The following is a 17,948-nucleotide window of genomic DNA, read 5'->3' as shown; positions in this document are numbered from 1 at the left end:
TGATTTGTGTAGTATACCAGGAGAAGAAAGAACGGGTTGGTTAAAACAGTAGATCAAAGAGTCGCACTGAGTTCTTCGGGAGTCTCAACCCTTCGTGCAAGGCACCGGAGACTGTGAAATAAAAAAGCATTGAAGATCGGCAGAAATTTTGGGAGTAGGATCCAGAGGACAGGACGTTACGGCGATGGGAATTGCAGCAGGAGGTCAACCGAAGCCAATAGCCGCAGAGCGAACCTCAAGCGGCAGACAACTTGCCGTATACTGAAACCTCTTGTCTGAGCTATTTGTGTGCTGAAGATTGCAGTCCAAAGAACGCTACTATCTTGATGAGTCATCCCTGAAACAAGACAATCCAGGAGGAAGCCTGAGGCCCGAGATGAAAGGAAAAGCATAGGGACTTTAGTGCAAGACCTTGGATGAGTGCGACACAGAGCCTTTGTAAGTTTGTTCCATCTTTTGTTATACATTCCCTTTTGTAATCTAGGAGATACGTTATAGATGGACTGGTAAGAATTAAGTTAATTGTAATAAGATATGTCTATAAGAGAGTCATTTGGCATGTTAGTAATTGGTATAAATTTTGTGAAATAACTTGACGTAGTTAGCTAACCTTTTGTGAATGGATTAGAAGTTCAATTAGTTGATTTTGTAAGCAGGGAGTAAAATAAGTAATAGTATTGTAAAGTTATTTAATATTGAAGTGGAAAGGTTCTATTTTTACGCTGAAGGTTTAACAGATAGGTAGAGAGGACAACCTCCCTATCGTTGTTGAATGTGTGAATAAAATGTATTTTGTTTATATGTCAATTGAGTGCTGCCTGATCTTTCAAATTACAATGCACTGTTCCTAAAATAAACGCGAACCTATGAGCGGGAACCAAGTAAGATAGCAGAAGCATATAGTTAAGTGCAATTAGACCACGACTGTTTGTGTTAAAATTTATTGAAAGAATTTTGTGTTAAAGAGAGAGAGAAATCAACCAGCTGGGTTACCAAGTTTTTATGCCAATTAAACGATACTGGTGGCGCAGTCTTAACAAACAAATTTTCTGGTATTCAAGGCATGTGACTCGTAGTGCAAAAGGTAGATAAACTTAGATAATACTTATTACACAAAAATAAAAACGAGTAAGAAAGGAATAATATATAAGGAAAGCGTATATAGTATAATATAATAAACTAAAGGTTTACAAATAGTAATAATTAAAATATATCATTACAAAGGTGCAGTAACCAATCAGGTTTATGATATAGTATTAAATAGCCTACGTTTACAAGTTGGTATGGTCACTTAAAAAGAATGGGCGAGGAAAGATTAACAAAATGAGTGTTCTCTGCCAGGTTGACAAGAAAAAGACCAAGATATAGGTGGATTGATATAGTAAAACGTGCCTTAGAAGATAGAAATATAAGATCTGATAATGTTGAAGCCTTGACAGGTAATAGATTGAATTGGAGGAAAATGGTAGATAGGAAGTTAGTAATGATGTAAATTTTTCATGTAGTACTATCATATCCTGTACACCTCTTGAGGGTAAATGTCGAGAATTTGATGATGATTACAATAATGACAATAGGAAGGAATCAGTAAATCTAGAAGTCTGCTGTAATGGACAGCATTTTTTGTAATTTCAGTTATTTAGGAATATATTTTTGGAAATTATGGAGACAACTACCGTGTTTGAATAAAAACTTTAGTTTACTATTACTAAAATTTTACAATTCGACGTTTCGATCTTTATGTTAAGGTCATCTTCTGGAGCGTACAAATATACACAGGAAACAAGCTATACTACAATCATACTGGTTCGTTAAAGACACTGACTAACCGCTACCACAATTGTTGGCCTGACCTCTGGTGGAAAAAAAAAAAAAAAAAGAAAAAAAAAATTGTACATCAGCGCTAAAGTCCTATTATTTGTGTTGTCTACTATATACATATATTAACATTTTATTAACATCATTCCAGCCAGTTGGAGTGGAATGGTTTCTAATAATAGCAGATTGGCTAGAGTCCTGACTCGTGTTGAATCTTTCAAATTAGGTTGGCTGAATGTGTGCCATCCAGATCCTTGGAATTTTCATACCATCTTTATTGTTGATATTTTGGTGGTTTATCAGGATTTCGCAGGATTCTTTAAATTTTCTTTCGTACCATGTTTTTGTACGGTGTAAGGAGCAGGTGCTTTTCCAGTTGATTTGGTGTAAGGTGTTGAGTGCGTGGTCTGAGAGGCCTGCTTCACCATAATGGTTATATTTAATGTGTCTAATGTGTTCTTTTTTGCGTATAGGGATTGTCCGTCCTGTTTCACCAATGTACGGTAAGTTACAGGTGCAGCAGATGCAGTAGACTCCAGGATGTGCTAATGGGAGGAGAGGGTCCTTAGAGGAGCTGAATATGGTTTTAAGTTTAGTGGGTGGTTTAAAGGTGGCATTAAGGTTATAATGTTGTAGGATTCTGTTGATTTTTTCTGATAACCCTTTGATGTATGGGATGGCTATGGTTTTACTGTAGTCTAGATTCGTTTTTGTTGTGGTTTTATAGAGTATTTTATTGACAGTATTTTTGTTATAGCCATTGTTTATGAAACAGAAAAACTATTAAAGTCCGTCACTTCTTGGCCACCAGACACAGTTAAAAAACTCAAACCCCACTACGCCCGCCCCCCCAGAATATATGGGGTTCCGAAAATACACAAACAAAATGTGCCCCTTCGACCAATAGTGGAAGGAATAGACAGTCCCAATTACCACCTAGCCAAGAAATTAGCGGCAACACTCAAGGAGTTGGTAGGTCATTCCCCCTCCTACGTAAAAAACACACAACACTTTATAAACATAATCAAAAACATAACACTCGACAAAGACGACTTATTAGTCAGTTTTGACGTTTCTGCCCTTTTCACTAATGTCCCCATCAATGACACAATTCTCCTACTACAGAACAAATTTCCGCCCGACATTACGGCCCTCTTTGCCCACGTACTAAAGTCCGGTTACTTCGTGTGGCAAAACAAATTCTACCTACAAAAGGAAGGTACGGCCATGGGCTCACCATTCTACCCCCCAATCGCGAACTTCTACATGGAAACCTTTGAGCAAAGGGCTCTTGATTCCGCCACGCTTCGACCGACAATCTGGCTCAGAAACGTTGACGACGTGTTCGCGATCTGGCTGCACGGTCGACAAACGCTAAACACATTCCTCAGCCACCTAAACAAACAACACGAACGCATACAATTTACCATCGAAATCGAAAACCAAAATTCGCTCCCGTTCCTAGACACACTAGTTACACGTCTTCCTTCAGGCAATCTATCCTTCACGGTCTACCGAAAACCTACACACACGGGCCAATACATACATGCGAATTCATATCACCACCCAGCACAAAAATATGGAGTCATAAACACCCTTAAAAACAGAGCCACAACGATTTGCTCTAACCAGCAGGCCCTAAAACAAGAACTAAAAATCATTAGTGACACATTCATAAACAATGGCTATAACAAAAATACTGTCAATAAAATACTCTATAAAACCACAACAAAAACGAATCTAGACTACAGTAAAACCATAGCCATCCCATACATCAAAGGGTTATCAGAAAAAATCAACAGAATCCTACAACATTATAACCTTAATGCCACCTTTAAACCACCCACTAAACTTAAAACCATATTCAGCTCCTCTAAGGACCCTCTCCTCCCATTAGCACATCCTGGAGTCTACTGCATCCGCTGCACCATGTAACTTACCGTACATTGGTGAAACAGGACGGACAATCCCTATACGCAAAAAAGAACACATTAGACACATTAAATATAACCATTATGGTGAAGCAGGCCTCTCAGACCACGCACTCAACACCTTACACCAAATCAGCTGGAAAAGCACCTGCTCCTTACACCGTACAAAAACATGGTACGAAAGAAAATTTAAAGAATCCTGCGAAATCCTGATAAACCACCCAAATATCAACAATAAAGATGGTATGAAAATTCCAAGGATCTGGATGGCACACATTCAGCCAACCTAATTTGAAAGATTCAACACAACTCAGGACTCTAGCCAATCTGCTATTATTAGAAACCATTCCACTCCAACTGGCTGGAATGATGTTAATATATGTATATAGTAGACAACACAAATAATAGGACTTTAGCGCTGATGTACAATTTTTTTTTTTTTTTTTTTTTTTTTCCACCAGAGGTCAGGCCAACAATTGTGGTAGCGGTTAGTCAGTGTCTTTAACGAACCAGTATGATTGTAGTATAGCTTGTTTCCTGTGTATATTTGTACGCTCCAGAAGATGACCTTAACATAAAGATCGAAACGTCGAATTGTAAAATTTTAGTAATAGTAAACTAAAGTTTTTATTCAAACACGGTAGTTGTCTCCATAATTTCCAAAAATGCATTCGGATCACCGTGCAAGCCTAAAAGAAAGTATTTAGGAATATAATTAAACAGTGAAAATAATGAGTGCTGTGATTTAAAAAAAAAAAAAAAAAAAAAAGAAATGCTGCGAGGTTTGTGGTATGATGTGGTTTTCATTGGTGCACAACAATAGTTTTGCAGAAATTCATCAATGACTGTGTGAGGTTTGTGGGCCTACGGAAACACACATAAAATTATGGTCATTAACAGATGAATCATGTATTGACTATAGGATATAGAAACATTTTAATAAATTGAATAGAATATAGTACATTTCAAAGATTCTGCAAGCTAAACTGAAAATTACAAGTACAATATAATCATAATTCCAACAATTCTGTATTGCTCAGAAATGGATCCCCATTTGAAGAAAGGACAAAATAAATTACATGTTCAAATTCCGTGTTTCAGAAAAATAACCAAAACACATTTAGTCAGAGTTTAATAACAGTTTCCTTCACAGGAAACTGTGTTAATTAAACTGTATTAACAGAATTGCTAATGAGGAAAGTACATGTACTGTGCTTTTTTTTATGCAAAAGCATTTGTCACTGTCTAGTATGAATGGTGGATTGGATTTGCCAGTTTGTCTGACATATCAAATAATTGTATATGAGGAAGCAGTATCAAGGAGAAAGTTACAGATTGTGTTAAAATCTTAGTGATGTTGTCACTAGATTGTATGGAGATATTCAGTTATTCAGAGGCAATGTAGTTTTAACAGACGGTTGTTAGCAGTGCTCTTTGAGAGGATTTGAATAAGCGGAAGTGGTTTTTTTAAATGTGAATTCCACTTATGTAAAACCGTGTAGTACATTAGTATTGGTTTTGTGGGTTGGTTTAGGGTGAGCTACTAGAAACTGTATTCTAAAGCTCAAACAAATCTTTTTCCATTTTAAGCGTCTAATATATTTTCTGAGTGGTGGTCTCACACTGGGCAATGAAATCCATCTCTCATATGAATCTCCTCCTCGTGGGATAGCTGTCCATGTTTGAGGGGACTTCCTAGTGATGGTACTGGTCCTTTTCATTCTTATCTTTTTTCTTTGCTTTTCTTCTCATATTCTTTGTTCTACTTCTAAGTATTTTATGCTACCCTGTCTTCCAGACCACTATCACTGTGATCCTGGTAGTCCTTGCACTGCTTTGGCCTCTGCTTCAGATCAGCAATCCTGGATGGATCAGATGGCGCTATGCCCTTGCTTACCTGCAAGGGTCATTGGTATTGTAGTAAGTCTCCCACACCGTGGTTCATGATTGGATCCCAAGGCTTGCTGTAGTGCCTGTATAGCATCTGAGGTAACCCTGCTATTCCTCTCCCAAGCACAGTCGTTGTTTGCTGGTGAAAGTGAGGATCTCTGGAACAAAACAAAAAAAATCCTTTGAACATGAATTTTTCATCCTCAAATTTATTTCAGAAACCCTCACAAGATCCCAATTAAGTACTGATACCATAGATACATCACTTGACTGTAGAAATAAAAAATAAGACATGGACAATATGAATGTACCAGTTTTTCTCATCATTCATGAAGAGGCCAAAGGCCAATAGGGGAAATTTCACCCTTCTTTATTCAAGAGGGTTTAAAAGGACTGGCAGGATCTCCCTGAGCAATTAAAAAAAATATGATCTGACAATATCCTTGTGGAATCATCATGTCAGCAACACTTAGAAAAATTACTGAGTGCAACATCAATGGGAGGAATTCCAACTATGGTAACATCTCATAAATTGCTAAACTCTTCTGGAGGCGTGACGTCAGACCTCGAACATCTGTAAAAGCAGGGTATCTTAATTGTATTGTTAAGCTGCACACCCCTAATTTACTAATATGCTTAAAATATCAGAAATACGGCATGTCCAAACTGCCTGTCATGTTGTCTCTGTCACTCATGCTCAATATGGTAATAAATCTTGCACTGCAAAGAAATCTAGTGTCAACTATCAGGGAGATCATCTAGCCTACTCCCATGTATGCCAGAGGTAAAAAAAAAAAAAAATAAAAAATAAATAAATAATAAATAAATAAATAAATAAATACAAGGGAGTAAAAACAGAACAGAATATATCAAGATGCAAAGAGGAAGCTAGCCACCACTACACTTATTCCTGAAATTTTCTTATGCTAAGAAGGTGACAGTTAAGAAAATATCAATAGCTACTCAAATCCGTATATCTATTCCATTATCTGATAATTTCCCCATACCTGAATTTTATGACTGTGAGTGCTTCTCTGTGGAGCACATCAGCTCCACTTGAGCACTTGTCAACAAAATTATGGCAAGGATCTCACCTAAAGATCAACCATCAGATACCCCTATGAAAAAAAAAATGGATACTTCTACATTCACCGAAAGTAAAATAAACTCATTAAATGATCCTGGCACATCAGGTGGTATATTAAACGTTTTTTCAGTAGAAGAGATGGAAACTGGCCATCAATACTTCACTAAATCAATAAATAAATAAGAGCCTGCCAAAGGTAAGCCCTCAACATCTTAGAAATCAGACAAGTCTATAAAGCCAAAACAATAGGGAAATTTCTTTAGAGCAACTGTCATGAATTTCGCAATAATATTTGAGAGTGTGAGATCTCAGTATTATTGCAAGGTTCTGTTGCAGAAACACAAACCTTTCTGTTTTTGTCTTCAAGAAAGATATTTAAAACCCAGTGAGGATCCATCCTTAAGACATTCTACTGTTGTTCATAAGGACAGAACTAGAGATGGCCTAGCTCATGGAGGAGGAACTATCCTAATAGGCAATAATACTCCTTTCCAACATAATACTGCTCTGGAAGCAGTAGCAGTTTGCATATCTATGGGATTTCTTTGTACAGTATGTTCCATTTATTTACCACTTGGTTGTGAGTTAAATGAGATAGAACTTGATAATCTTATATTGCAACTCTCTCAGCCCATACTGCATGTGAGTAACTTGAATGGACATACTACTCTTTGGGGGTAGTGCCAGCATGAATGGATGAGGTCATATCATTGTGCAAATGCTTGACTATCATCACCTTTCTACTAGTAGAGTGAGTTGATACCTTTTTTTCACTATGCCTGTCTGCTTATATTCTGCAAAGGATCCCACAATCTCTGCTCCCCTGCCATCTTTCCACTGCTCATTTGGAATGTTGAAGAGAACATCTATAGAAGGGATCATTTTCCTGTTATTTGTACTCTGTCTTCACAGGAATCATATTCTACATGGATGCCCATGTGGAAAATAAAGCAGGCTGACTGGAATATTTTTTCCCATCTTGCAAAATTTAATGCTGAAGCAGTCAGACAAACACCTATCAATGAAACAGGGAAATATATCAGAGAAAAGCATCATCTTGATTTTGACACTCCAAAACTGTGGTGGAATCCAGAGTGTCAAGCAGCCAGAAAAGATCTAGACAGGGCATGGATTATATTCTGTAGATGTCCCACCACATCAAATCGGATAGCCTTTAAATGTACTTGGGCTATACTTTATCTGAGACATCAGATTAAAAACAATCTTGGATCCAGTTTACATCATCAATTAATCAAATAACCATTGCAAAAACTGTATGGATGAAATCCACAAAATGAAAGGTTGAGATGGAATGCGCTATGCCCTTGAAATGAAACATATCAGATGTGTTTGTTGCTGATCCTAAAGCTAGACACTTTGAGAGATAATTTTGCTAGAATCACTGCAACAGCTTCCTATCCTGAATTTATAATATTGAAGGAGCAACAAAAGAAACAGTGGCTAAATTTTTCTACCAATGCCATACAAAATCAGCATTTTGTTAAGGAGCCTCTTCTAATTTGCCATGCCAGTGCAGTAGGTCCTGATGATATCCATTATAAGATGATATAAAACATCTTCCATGGATTTGCTTTTCTTACTATACACCAGTATATTTATAGAGGAAGAATTTCCGCATGCTTGGCATAAGTCAGTTGTCATTGATATCCCAAAACCTTTAAGGCAGTGTTTCTCAACATTTTTTGGATCATGCCCCACCTCAATGCCTCAAAGATTTTGATATCCCCCCCCCCCCGTTAGCATAATAGGCAGCCAAGTTCTAAAAAAGTATAATATAAATATGTACTTTAAATAAAAAAGGAACATAGGTAAAACTGTTTTTAATTTGACTTCCTTCATTGAATATAAATTTTATATTACACTTTGTATATTATGAAACATAAATCTAACTGAACTCAGGAAAATAAAATCCAAGTTAATGCGATCCTTGAGCTTGATGTCTACTGCAAAGAGTTTTTGAGGTACTAATTTAGTCATTTTCAATCTCAAATCCCCATGGTTTGTGATATCCAGATGATTTCTTTTTTTCAGTAGCAATTCATTTACAGCACTAAAGGCTACTAAATATGATGGGAAGGGCAACAGTTTTTTTTTTTTTTTTTTTTTTGCAAATCTAGTTGAATTTTGTTTCTGTCTCGTCAGAAAGCCATGCCATTGTACCTTTTATGTTAAATAAATTTCTAATATACTCATCATTTTGCTTTTCTGAGAGTTCTTGATACTGTATTTATGTTGGCTGCTGTACTAGTGATGCCAGCTTTTTTTCTCAGAAAGTCATGGTTGCAACATCGACAATTTATTGCTGACAGTGGTGAGTTTTTTTAGTATATCGGGTGACAAATGCAACATCATTTTCTAATTGTCCCCCAAAATATTCAAATTGTTTCTCCCTGTGGGGCATACGCCCCACTTTGGGAAACACTTCTCTAAGGTATCCAACACAAGTAAACAATATCATCCCATTGCTCTGACCAGCTATCTTTGTAAGATATTGGAAAAAATGGTAATTGCAAAACTTATCTGGTATTTTGAAAGCAATAAACTTCTTTACAATACACAGTGAGGTTTGTAGACACTGATCAACATTGCACCATTTGGTCCATTTATAAACATGTATAAAAAGACTCTTTCCTGAAATGAGAACATCTGGTTTCAGTTCTTCTTTAACATAGAAAAAGCTTATGACACCACCTGGAGGATATGGCTTATTAAAAACTTTCTGTCCAGCCAAGTCTTTCAACTCCAAGTGGGAAGCATGTTATCTCGGCCACATTATAAAGTGTTCCTCAGGGTACTCTCTTAAGCGTGATGACATATTTTGTTATCAAAGTTAATTTAATCACTGAACAGCTTCCTTCCACAGTTGACAATGCTTTTTATGTCAGTAACTTCACAATTTACTGTCCCTACTGCAATACTTCAATATGGTAATTGAAAGAAAACTTCAACAAGCAATCGATCATGTCTTTTCATGAGCTATTTATAATGGGAAGCTGTACATGGTGGCATTAGAAAGATTGTTATTGAAACTTGTATGTATGAGAAAGGCTTGCAGCTCTAAGTGTAAACATCTCCGAAGTCAGTCAGAAAGAGTTCAAACAACTTTCTGAGGGAGAAATGAAATTTTTAGTAATCTAACTGAGCCATCTGCACTCAAGCAAATGTTATCAGACTTAGACAAAATTACATGAAATATTTAACTTTTTACAAAGAATTTATTTAAGCATATTTGATTATGAATTCTATTTTTGTGTAAATACTGAATTGCTTAAAATATGTATTTTTTTTCTTTTTTTTTGTGTGAATTTACTTTTTGTATGGTACATATTATTTACTAATGTATCACTTTATTACTGTTTATTATTGCCTTCTGTTCTGCTATAACATTTGCTTTTGTTCAGTATAACCTTTGCTGACCTTGCACCAATAAATCATAAATCAATTAATCAGTCAAACCCACCTGAATAAGTGGAAGATATATGTAGCTAAGTTAAGGAATTTTTTTGAACTTTAGAGTCTACAAAGGAAGGCTGCATACTCTTAGTTGGATTGTAGTAGAAGCAAAGAATCTTGATGATGATGAATAGAAATTACAATTTAGTGGCCATATTGCAAGGGGGGAGAGGACAAACCAGAGGATTGCTGCACTACTAAATGAACATTACAGAATTGTTTTTAGATACTAGGGGAAAGGTGCAATTCCAGAAATTACAGTGTAGCAATGAGTAAAAAGCAGTTTTTCTTTCTTCGGATTCATTATTTAAGGAAGTGATGAGAGAGTACAGATAGTAAAGGAGTTTAAAAGAGTGGTATGAAGGATTGTGGTGTGTGAAATGGACCTCATGTAGTGAGTCTCATGCCTCCACGAAGGATCTAATAATAACATGACTATAGGAGATATCGATAAATCTCTATTGAAATGTGTAATACAAGTAGACTCTTGAATATCATCAATACATTTGCCTATTCCTGTTTGAAGTGTTTGATTGTCAAATAATAATACTTCCTGGAAACATCTTTTTATAGTGTGCTTTTCAAATTTAGGAATATAATAATTAATCCATTGCTTACACATAATTTTTAAAAAAATTATTATTTTATATTATAAATAAAAGAATGTAAAGTAAAAGTTTATAATCATTTTACATTAAAATTATTACATTAATTTTTAATTGTACATTATGTAAATGAAAATATATGTGCCTTTCTTAATTTTCCACTATAGGCAGTTGCTTGCATTGCCTATATGTAAACAACACTGGATATAATGTATATCCAGTGTTGTTTAAAATTTAAAACTTTTATTTGCAGAATGGTAGGAAAAACTCTAAAAATGCAGCAGATACTGATGCAGTGAAATCTTTTCTGGGAAAACTGTAAGTAGATTGTTATATTTATTATCTAAGTTTGAGTGATCTCAGTTGGTAATAATAAAATATATAAATTTATATTTAATAATATATATTTATACTACAGAAAAGTATATATTCTTCAGGAAATTTATTTTCCATACTATTTTATATACGTTTTGTTTTTAGCAGAATCCCATGAATTGAAACCAATTTTGGTAATCAGGAGAATGCCAACATGATATTTGTTGTATTCAGTATAACTGATTTTACTAGCACTTGCCGCTTCTCAGTATAAAACTATGCCAAGAATTTTCCCATTTGATCTCCCACCTCCATGTGCAGAAGATTGAATACCTGTAGTTTACTTATTTTATCTTTACTTCATATACAGTATTAGTTAGTATATGAAGCTAACTGTATATGATCCTTATACAGCAAGCTTTGTTTCTCCCACTTCACAAAATTTTTTTCTGGTCCCCTTCTGTGCCTTTTGAAACTACCTTAAATTCTGAAGGGACCTGCATTGCAAGTGATGGAGGGACTATGATATGGTATTTACATTGCTGTGAAAAACTGTTTGGTCACTGGATTTGGGGCCACAAAACATGACGGAATTTTACAACCTCAATATAAAATCAATAAATCTTTATATAAGTAAATATAAATAAAAATTGCAATGGCAAACTATCAGAATTATTATTCAAATATAATATAAATTTAACATCCCCTAAGTGTCAATCAGTGCAGTGTCTATGCATACTTGTTTAAGCTGAGTGTACATTTCTGATCTTGGATGCAGTTTAAGTTTTTATTTCTGGACACAAATAATCCTACCATTTTGATGAAGAGCGATTCTTCTCTTTAAAACAGGCGTGAGAAAAATATATTGGCAGATATAAATAACTTTATGTTACGCTTGGCATTTTGCTGGCCTGTTTTTATTGATCCCATATATGAGCATTAGAAGAACCTGTAGCACATCATGTGTCGAGTACAGGTGAAAGTTAGAAAGAAGCTTAACTTTTTTTGAAGAGTTGGAGTTCATGGTTATTTGGAAACATTTCATTGAGGTAGATGGAATAAAAGAGGAAGAGAAGAAGCAGGTTTCGTGTGTTGAGGCTTAAGTGCTGTGAGGACATCATGTTGGAGGCTTGATGGATTGTATACAGAACTCAAAAAGGATTAAAACAGAATTTAATACTTCCTTTATTTGGTCTGTCATTCAGACATCTTCAGGGATTACAAAAAAACTAATGTAACATATACACAATACTAAGCCAATCACATGGGTGATTCTACTCTGCCTAGATAGGACTTTATGACACTTTGCATGACACTCAATAGTGTCATGCAAATTAAATGAGATAGTCAATGAACTGGTGGAGTTTCAGTACACCAAAACAAGAATGATAATGCACACATGATTATACCCCATTGATATTATTTACCAACAAATGCCAGGAATGTCCATAGGCTTGAGGCCAATGGGGGATATTTGTGCTGCTGAATATCTTTTACCTAATGGACAAACTGTTCTCAACATTCATATAGTTTCTCCAAACCAATCAGAATGATTTTCATTCACTTCATTCTTCTGCATTATATCAGTAACAATGTTGCACTGTTGAAGAAAAATTATCATCAAATACCAATGATTCTAAATTGCAACTTCAGCAATGATTTCTTTAATAGTAATTCACAGGCCTTTGTCAAGTTTCTAAAAGAGAAGTTCAACCTTACTCTGAACATCGATCCTCCTATAGTAGAGAAGCAGTATTTCTATAGATGCAGTTTTTTTAGCAGAGACTATATAATTTGCTATCATAGGTTTGTATCATATTTTAATTACAATAAAATATCCAAATATCTAATATATAAAATATCATATAAATTACCATAAAGCAGAATTTTGGATGGGGGGCATATCTGCCCTCCATCCAAAAGGCTGCGGGTTCGAATCCTGCCGTGGGCATGGATGTTTGTGATTGTCTGTGGAAATACTAGTGGTGGTCATCGGCAATAGATGGCATTGGTGTAATTGAGGTCAGTTGGTGGATTGTGAGTAGTGGAGACAGAGTTGTAGAGTAGATGCCCTACATGATGATGAGTCTTTGGACTCCCTAGAGGTGAATAATAATAATAATAATAAATTACATTAAAAGATAAAATTATTTTTTTTCTTTATTTCACAAAAAATTAAATTCTACAGAGATGTTTTGCATAGAACATCATTTGCAGGTGCCCGGCACATGCATTCTTTTTAACTTTGCTAAATCTCTCCATGTTGAAGTGCATTTTCTCAAACAAACAAATTGCCTTATTACATACCTCTGCCAATTTTCTCATTGTAAACTTTTTTTATTTTGAAGGATTGACTTCTTGTTCTGCTATTTTTCCCCTCTTTTCTTCTTCTTCTGCCACTAGCTAATCTACATCTTCACTGTCAACTTCAAACCTCAACCCTTTGCTAAGCAGCACTCTCTTGTCACTAATCTCTTGTATGGCTTTGCCAAATCCTATGAATGTATGAATGCATGTTTTCAGCAGCTTCTTCCAAACATCATTCATACACTCTGCTGTCACTTCATATCATCTGTAAGATAGCATATTGCTTCCAAAAGTCTGAGGATTTTCTCACCCTGATTAGTATCAATAGGCAAAAGTATTAAACTTGTCCTGAAGGTAACAACAACACCCTGGTCCACAAGTTGTCAAAGTGAGGTGGTATATGGTGAACTTATTAATGGGATAGCTGTCATAATATTATGCAAGTGGTTGTAAATTGAGGATTGACTGTAATGTGAAAGGTTGCCGAGTGAAATATTGACTAAACAATGGTAGAAAATATTCAGAAGGAATGCACTCAGAAGTACATATCAGTACTAGAGGTAGAAAGTCAACATTAAAATCTGAGCTTTAAAAGGCTTTAGTAGTAGATGATTGACCAGAAATTCTCAGATATGAAGATTTATTTTACTTTGGCTGCCTTGCATAATTCAGAGGTCTTGGTCAGAAGGTCAAATTGCTGATAACTAGAGGGGAGCTTTCATAGTACCCATCTGTATAAAGGGAACTAAAATTGAATGTCTGCGTTAACAGAGGAATTTTTTTACTGAGTATACCAGGTAAGATTTATGTAAATGAAAGCAAAAAGGCATATGACAAAGTGCATAGAGAACAGCTCTTCAAAATGTTCAATAAAGTATAAACAGGAAATCATATTGAGCAATACATAGTTTATATTTGAGTTGTAAGTCAGCAGTTAAAATTGAAGCAGGTACGGGAAGATGAATGTAAAATCAGGTAATAAGACAAGTGGGACATTGTTATCTCCAATGTTATTCATAAGCTATACGGATCACATTATGAAGAAAAGTAGTATTGGGCATCATTGATTTTATTAAAAAGACTTAAAGGAAGACCAAGGTCTAGATGGATTGATGTAATCAGAAGTAACTATTATTTTTCAGGAAATAACAAAATGTATACTAAAATATTAATTATAAACACTTTAATTAATACTTTCCTATATTTCTGAAATATAGGAAAGTATGTTGTTATTTTCTGAAAAATAATAGTTATGAGTAACCAGCATTATGAGTCTATCTACCAGAATTATTATTGAATTATTATTATTATCTATGGAGATTCCATCGCATGCAAGGCCCATCGATACAGCAAGCTGAATATATCCAGACAACTGAATAGATCAGCCTTCTTAAAATGTTACTGGGATAATAATGTTATTATTATTTGTGTGAAGTTGAGACACCAGTTTACTTTGTCGAAGACTCTCTCCGTTTACAGGCACAGTAGCTTCAATCTTTTACAGAAACAAATTGCCACCACTTGTGTTCTTTTAGTTGACACTAACGAAGCTATCTGTGCATTAGAAGAAGAGCTTGCTGCAATGCTGAATGTTACCCTTTGGATGATCCTTTTTTCCATCTTGAATGCTTCAGCAGACAAAGAATTTCAAACAGTATGATGTTGGTACATCAAGAAATATGAAAATCTACTAAGAAAACTCAGCTTCCAAGCCTCATCTACCTCCAAACACAGTAGAAAACGCATCATCCTTTATCCTGAAGCAATTAGCACATTCACACTTGGCCATAACTACACACTAGCACCTAAAAAAATGCTAACCACCAGAAAGCAACCAATCAAGAAAAGAATTTGAAGCTCTGCAAGAAATGAAAACCAACGGCAGAATAGTAATTACCAAAGCGGATAAGGAAATGCCACTGTGGTTTTAAACCAATTAGATTACATAGGCAAGCTTGCCTCCTTACTTCTAAATTGTTTTTACCTATCTCCCTATAGATTATGATTCCACCAGTACACAGATCGGAACATTTCATTGACGCCTTGAAAAGGTTACCTCTTGGCCGATGGAAATCTAAAACCTTATAACTTTAGACCCATCACCCAGATATATGGACTATCAAAAATCCATAAACAAAATGCTCCATTACATTCTATTGTGAATGGCATTGATTCACCCACATACAAATTAGCCCAACATTTAGCTAAAGTGCTCACACAATATACTGGTAATATACCTTTACACACAAAAAACTCAGTTCATATTGTTTATACATGATGTTTCAAAAGGCTAAATGTTATGATGACAAAACAAAGTAATACATTCTTTAATTCTCATTATACATTGCAGTAATTATACAGAAATATGCATTCCTTTAATATTTGTTTAAAAACAACGCAGCTAATCACAACTCAGTTTGGGTCTTTTGTTTATTTTTCATAATGAAGGGTGGATTTATATAACTTATCTATAAACAATAATTTAATAGAAAAGAACAAAAATTAAAATTTACAAAAAACAAGAAAGCAGATAGCATTCCATGTGGAGCTAGACTCACTTTTTACAATGCACTCAGTTACATGATCTACTCTTTGACTAATTTTTGCTATGAAAAAGGTTCAAGTATTTAATTACACTAAACTAATTCATGTTGTGAATTAGCTACAAAAATAAGTTTTGGACAATAGTATATTACATTTGTGTACCTAAGTAAGTTGTTGGCAGAATAAGATGCATAGATACTACAGTATTTAATTAGATTGTGCCAGTTTTAATATTTGTGCTTATAATCACCAGTTTATTTTGTTAATGATATTATATTATGAGAAAAATACAATTTCTTTTATTTTTTCTAAATAATAGATTGTCTATCACATGTTTCGTGTATACTGTAATATACACTTAGGTTTAATATTGAACTAAATAGACACATTCATTTTTTAAAATAATGTTTATTGGAAATGATAACTGTAATTTAATATAATTTTTTTTTTATTTATTCTTATGGCAAAAGGAATACAGAACCGCTACAGGTCAATGTCCAGTCTGGAAAGCCAATCCAAGGGCTCATCCATCACCTTGTGGACCTGTAGGCCACCCCCCATGAAATTGATGCTTTGGGCAGTCGTTCACAATATAAATAATCGTCTGAGCCACATGAGAACAATCACAATAAGGGTGGTCCAACAGCCTCCATTTATGTAATAGGTAGTCACATCTGCCCTGGTTAGTTCTGATCCTGTTGATTGATGACCAAATCTTCCTAGGAAGAGTAAAACCAGGCTGCAGAGCACAGGGATCTTCTACCAGGAAGCCATTTGTTGGGAGATTGTTGGACCAGTATTCTCTCCACGTGTCAGGTGTTGATGGCAAGGCAGCTGAAGAGAGTTTGCCCATAGACCAGAAAGACTTTTCTAGATTTTAGACGAAGACTAGGTGGATTTATGAGAGTCTGGTACAGGGGCAGGAGTGGGTTGCTCATTGCTTTATTAAATTTTTTAATCGAGGCTTGTCTTCTCCATATGTTTGGTGGAGCAATGTTAGATAGGACAGGCAGCCAGGAGAGAGGGGGTGCTTCTCACTGTCCCACTAATTGTACACATGGTACAATTTAGCTGGGTGTCTGTAATGTTAGTGTGTGCACTTCTTTCCCAGACAGAGGTACAATATTCTGCTGCAGAGAATGCGAGAGCTAGTGCAGACGACCTTAGGACTTCTGCACCACAACATGAGGTTGTTCCAGCAAGCCTTGAAATTATATTGTTTCTCATTTTAATTTTGTTGGACAGGTTGGTGATGTGCCTTTTATAGGTTAGGCTTCTGTCCAGGCTCACTCCAAGGTATTTTGGGTGAGGCTGTCGGTTGAGGTGTCGATTCACGCATTGTTCAGGTGAAATACTGTGGACACATTTTTTGTTGGATTTGGCTTCAAGTACCACTGCTTGAAGTACTCTTCCAGGACGTTCAGGTCTGTGTTCAAGGTTGATTCCAGGTTGGCAAAGGAGGTAGATTGATGTAGGATCACTAGATCAGCATACATATACTTGCTTGAGCTAGTATGTGGTAAGTCATACACGTAGATGTTAAAGAGTGAAGGGGATAACACAGAGCCTTGTGGGAGACCCTTGTGAAGGAATCTGGGCCTGCTCTTTTTTCCACCAATCTTTCAACCCAGATCTTTCTGTTGGAGAGAATGGATTCAAAAAGCTAGAAAGTTTTTTTGCACCTTATAATATTTCCTAGCTTTTGGAGAAGTCCCCTGATCCAGACTGTGTCATAAGCTGATGTTAGATCAGTGAAAGTGGCTCCGGATTTAAGTTTCTTCTGGAAGACTGCTTCAATCTGTGTTGTCAGGGCCAGGACCTGGTCACAGCAACTTCTTCCTGGCCTGAAGCCAGCTTGTTCAATCGGGAGTGCTCTTTCGATAAGTGGTGAAATTCTTTTAATGAGAATTCTTTCAAAGAGCTTAAAGGTGGAACAAAGCAAGGAGATAGGTCGTAGATTTTTGACATCATTTGGAT

General features: G+C 35.6%; 1 protein-coding gene across 1 annotated transcript in view; it reads left to right on the top strand.

Moving 5' to 3' along the window:
- The window catches only part of LOC150110527 (uncharacterized), a 204,937-nt gene that overhangs the window by 77,714 nt on the left and 109,275 nt on the right, over positions 1-17,948 (top strand). The window contains exon 4 of the mRNA XM_090394539.1: positions 11,059-11,123. Coding sequence (XP_090250665.1) covers positions 11,059-11,123 — 65 coding nt within the window. The remainder of the gene's footprint in view (positions 1-11,058; positions 11,124-17,948) is intronic.

Source organism: Typopeltis vanoorti, chromosome 1, assembly GCF_054136105.1.
Source record: "Typopeltis vanoorti isolate ZY-2024b chromosome 1, IOZ_Tvanoo_1.0, whole genome shotgun sequence".
In the NCBI taxonomy this organism is placed as follows: Eukaryota; Metazoa; Arthropoda; class Arachnida; order Uropygi; family Thelyphonidae; genus Typopeltis; species Typopeltis vanoorti.
This window is presented reverse-complemented; position numbering and strand designations above follow the sequence as displayed.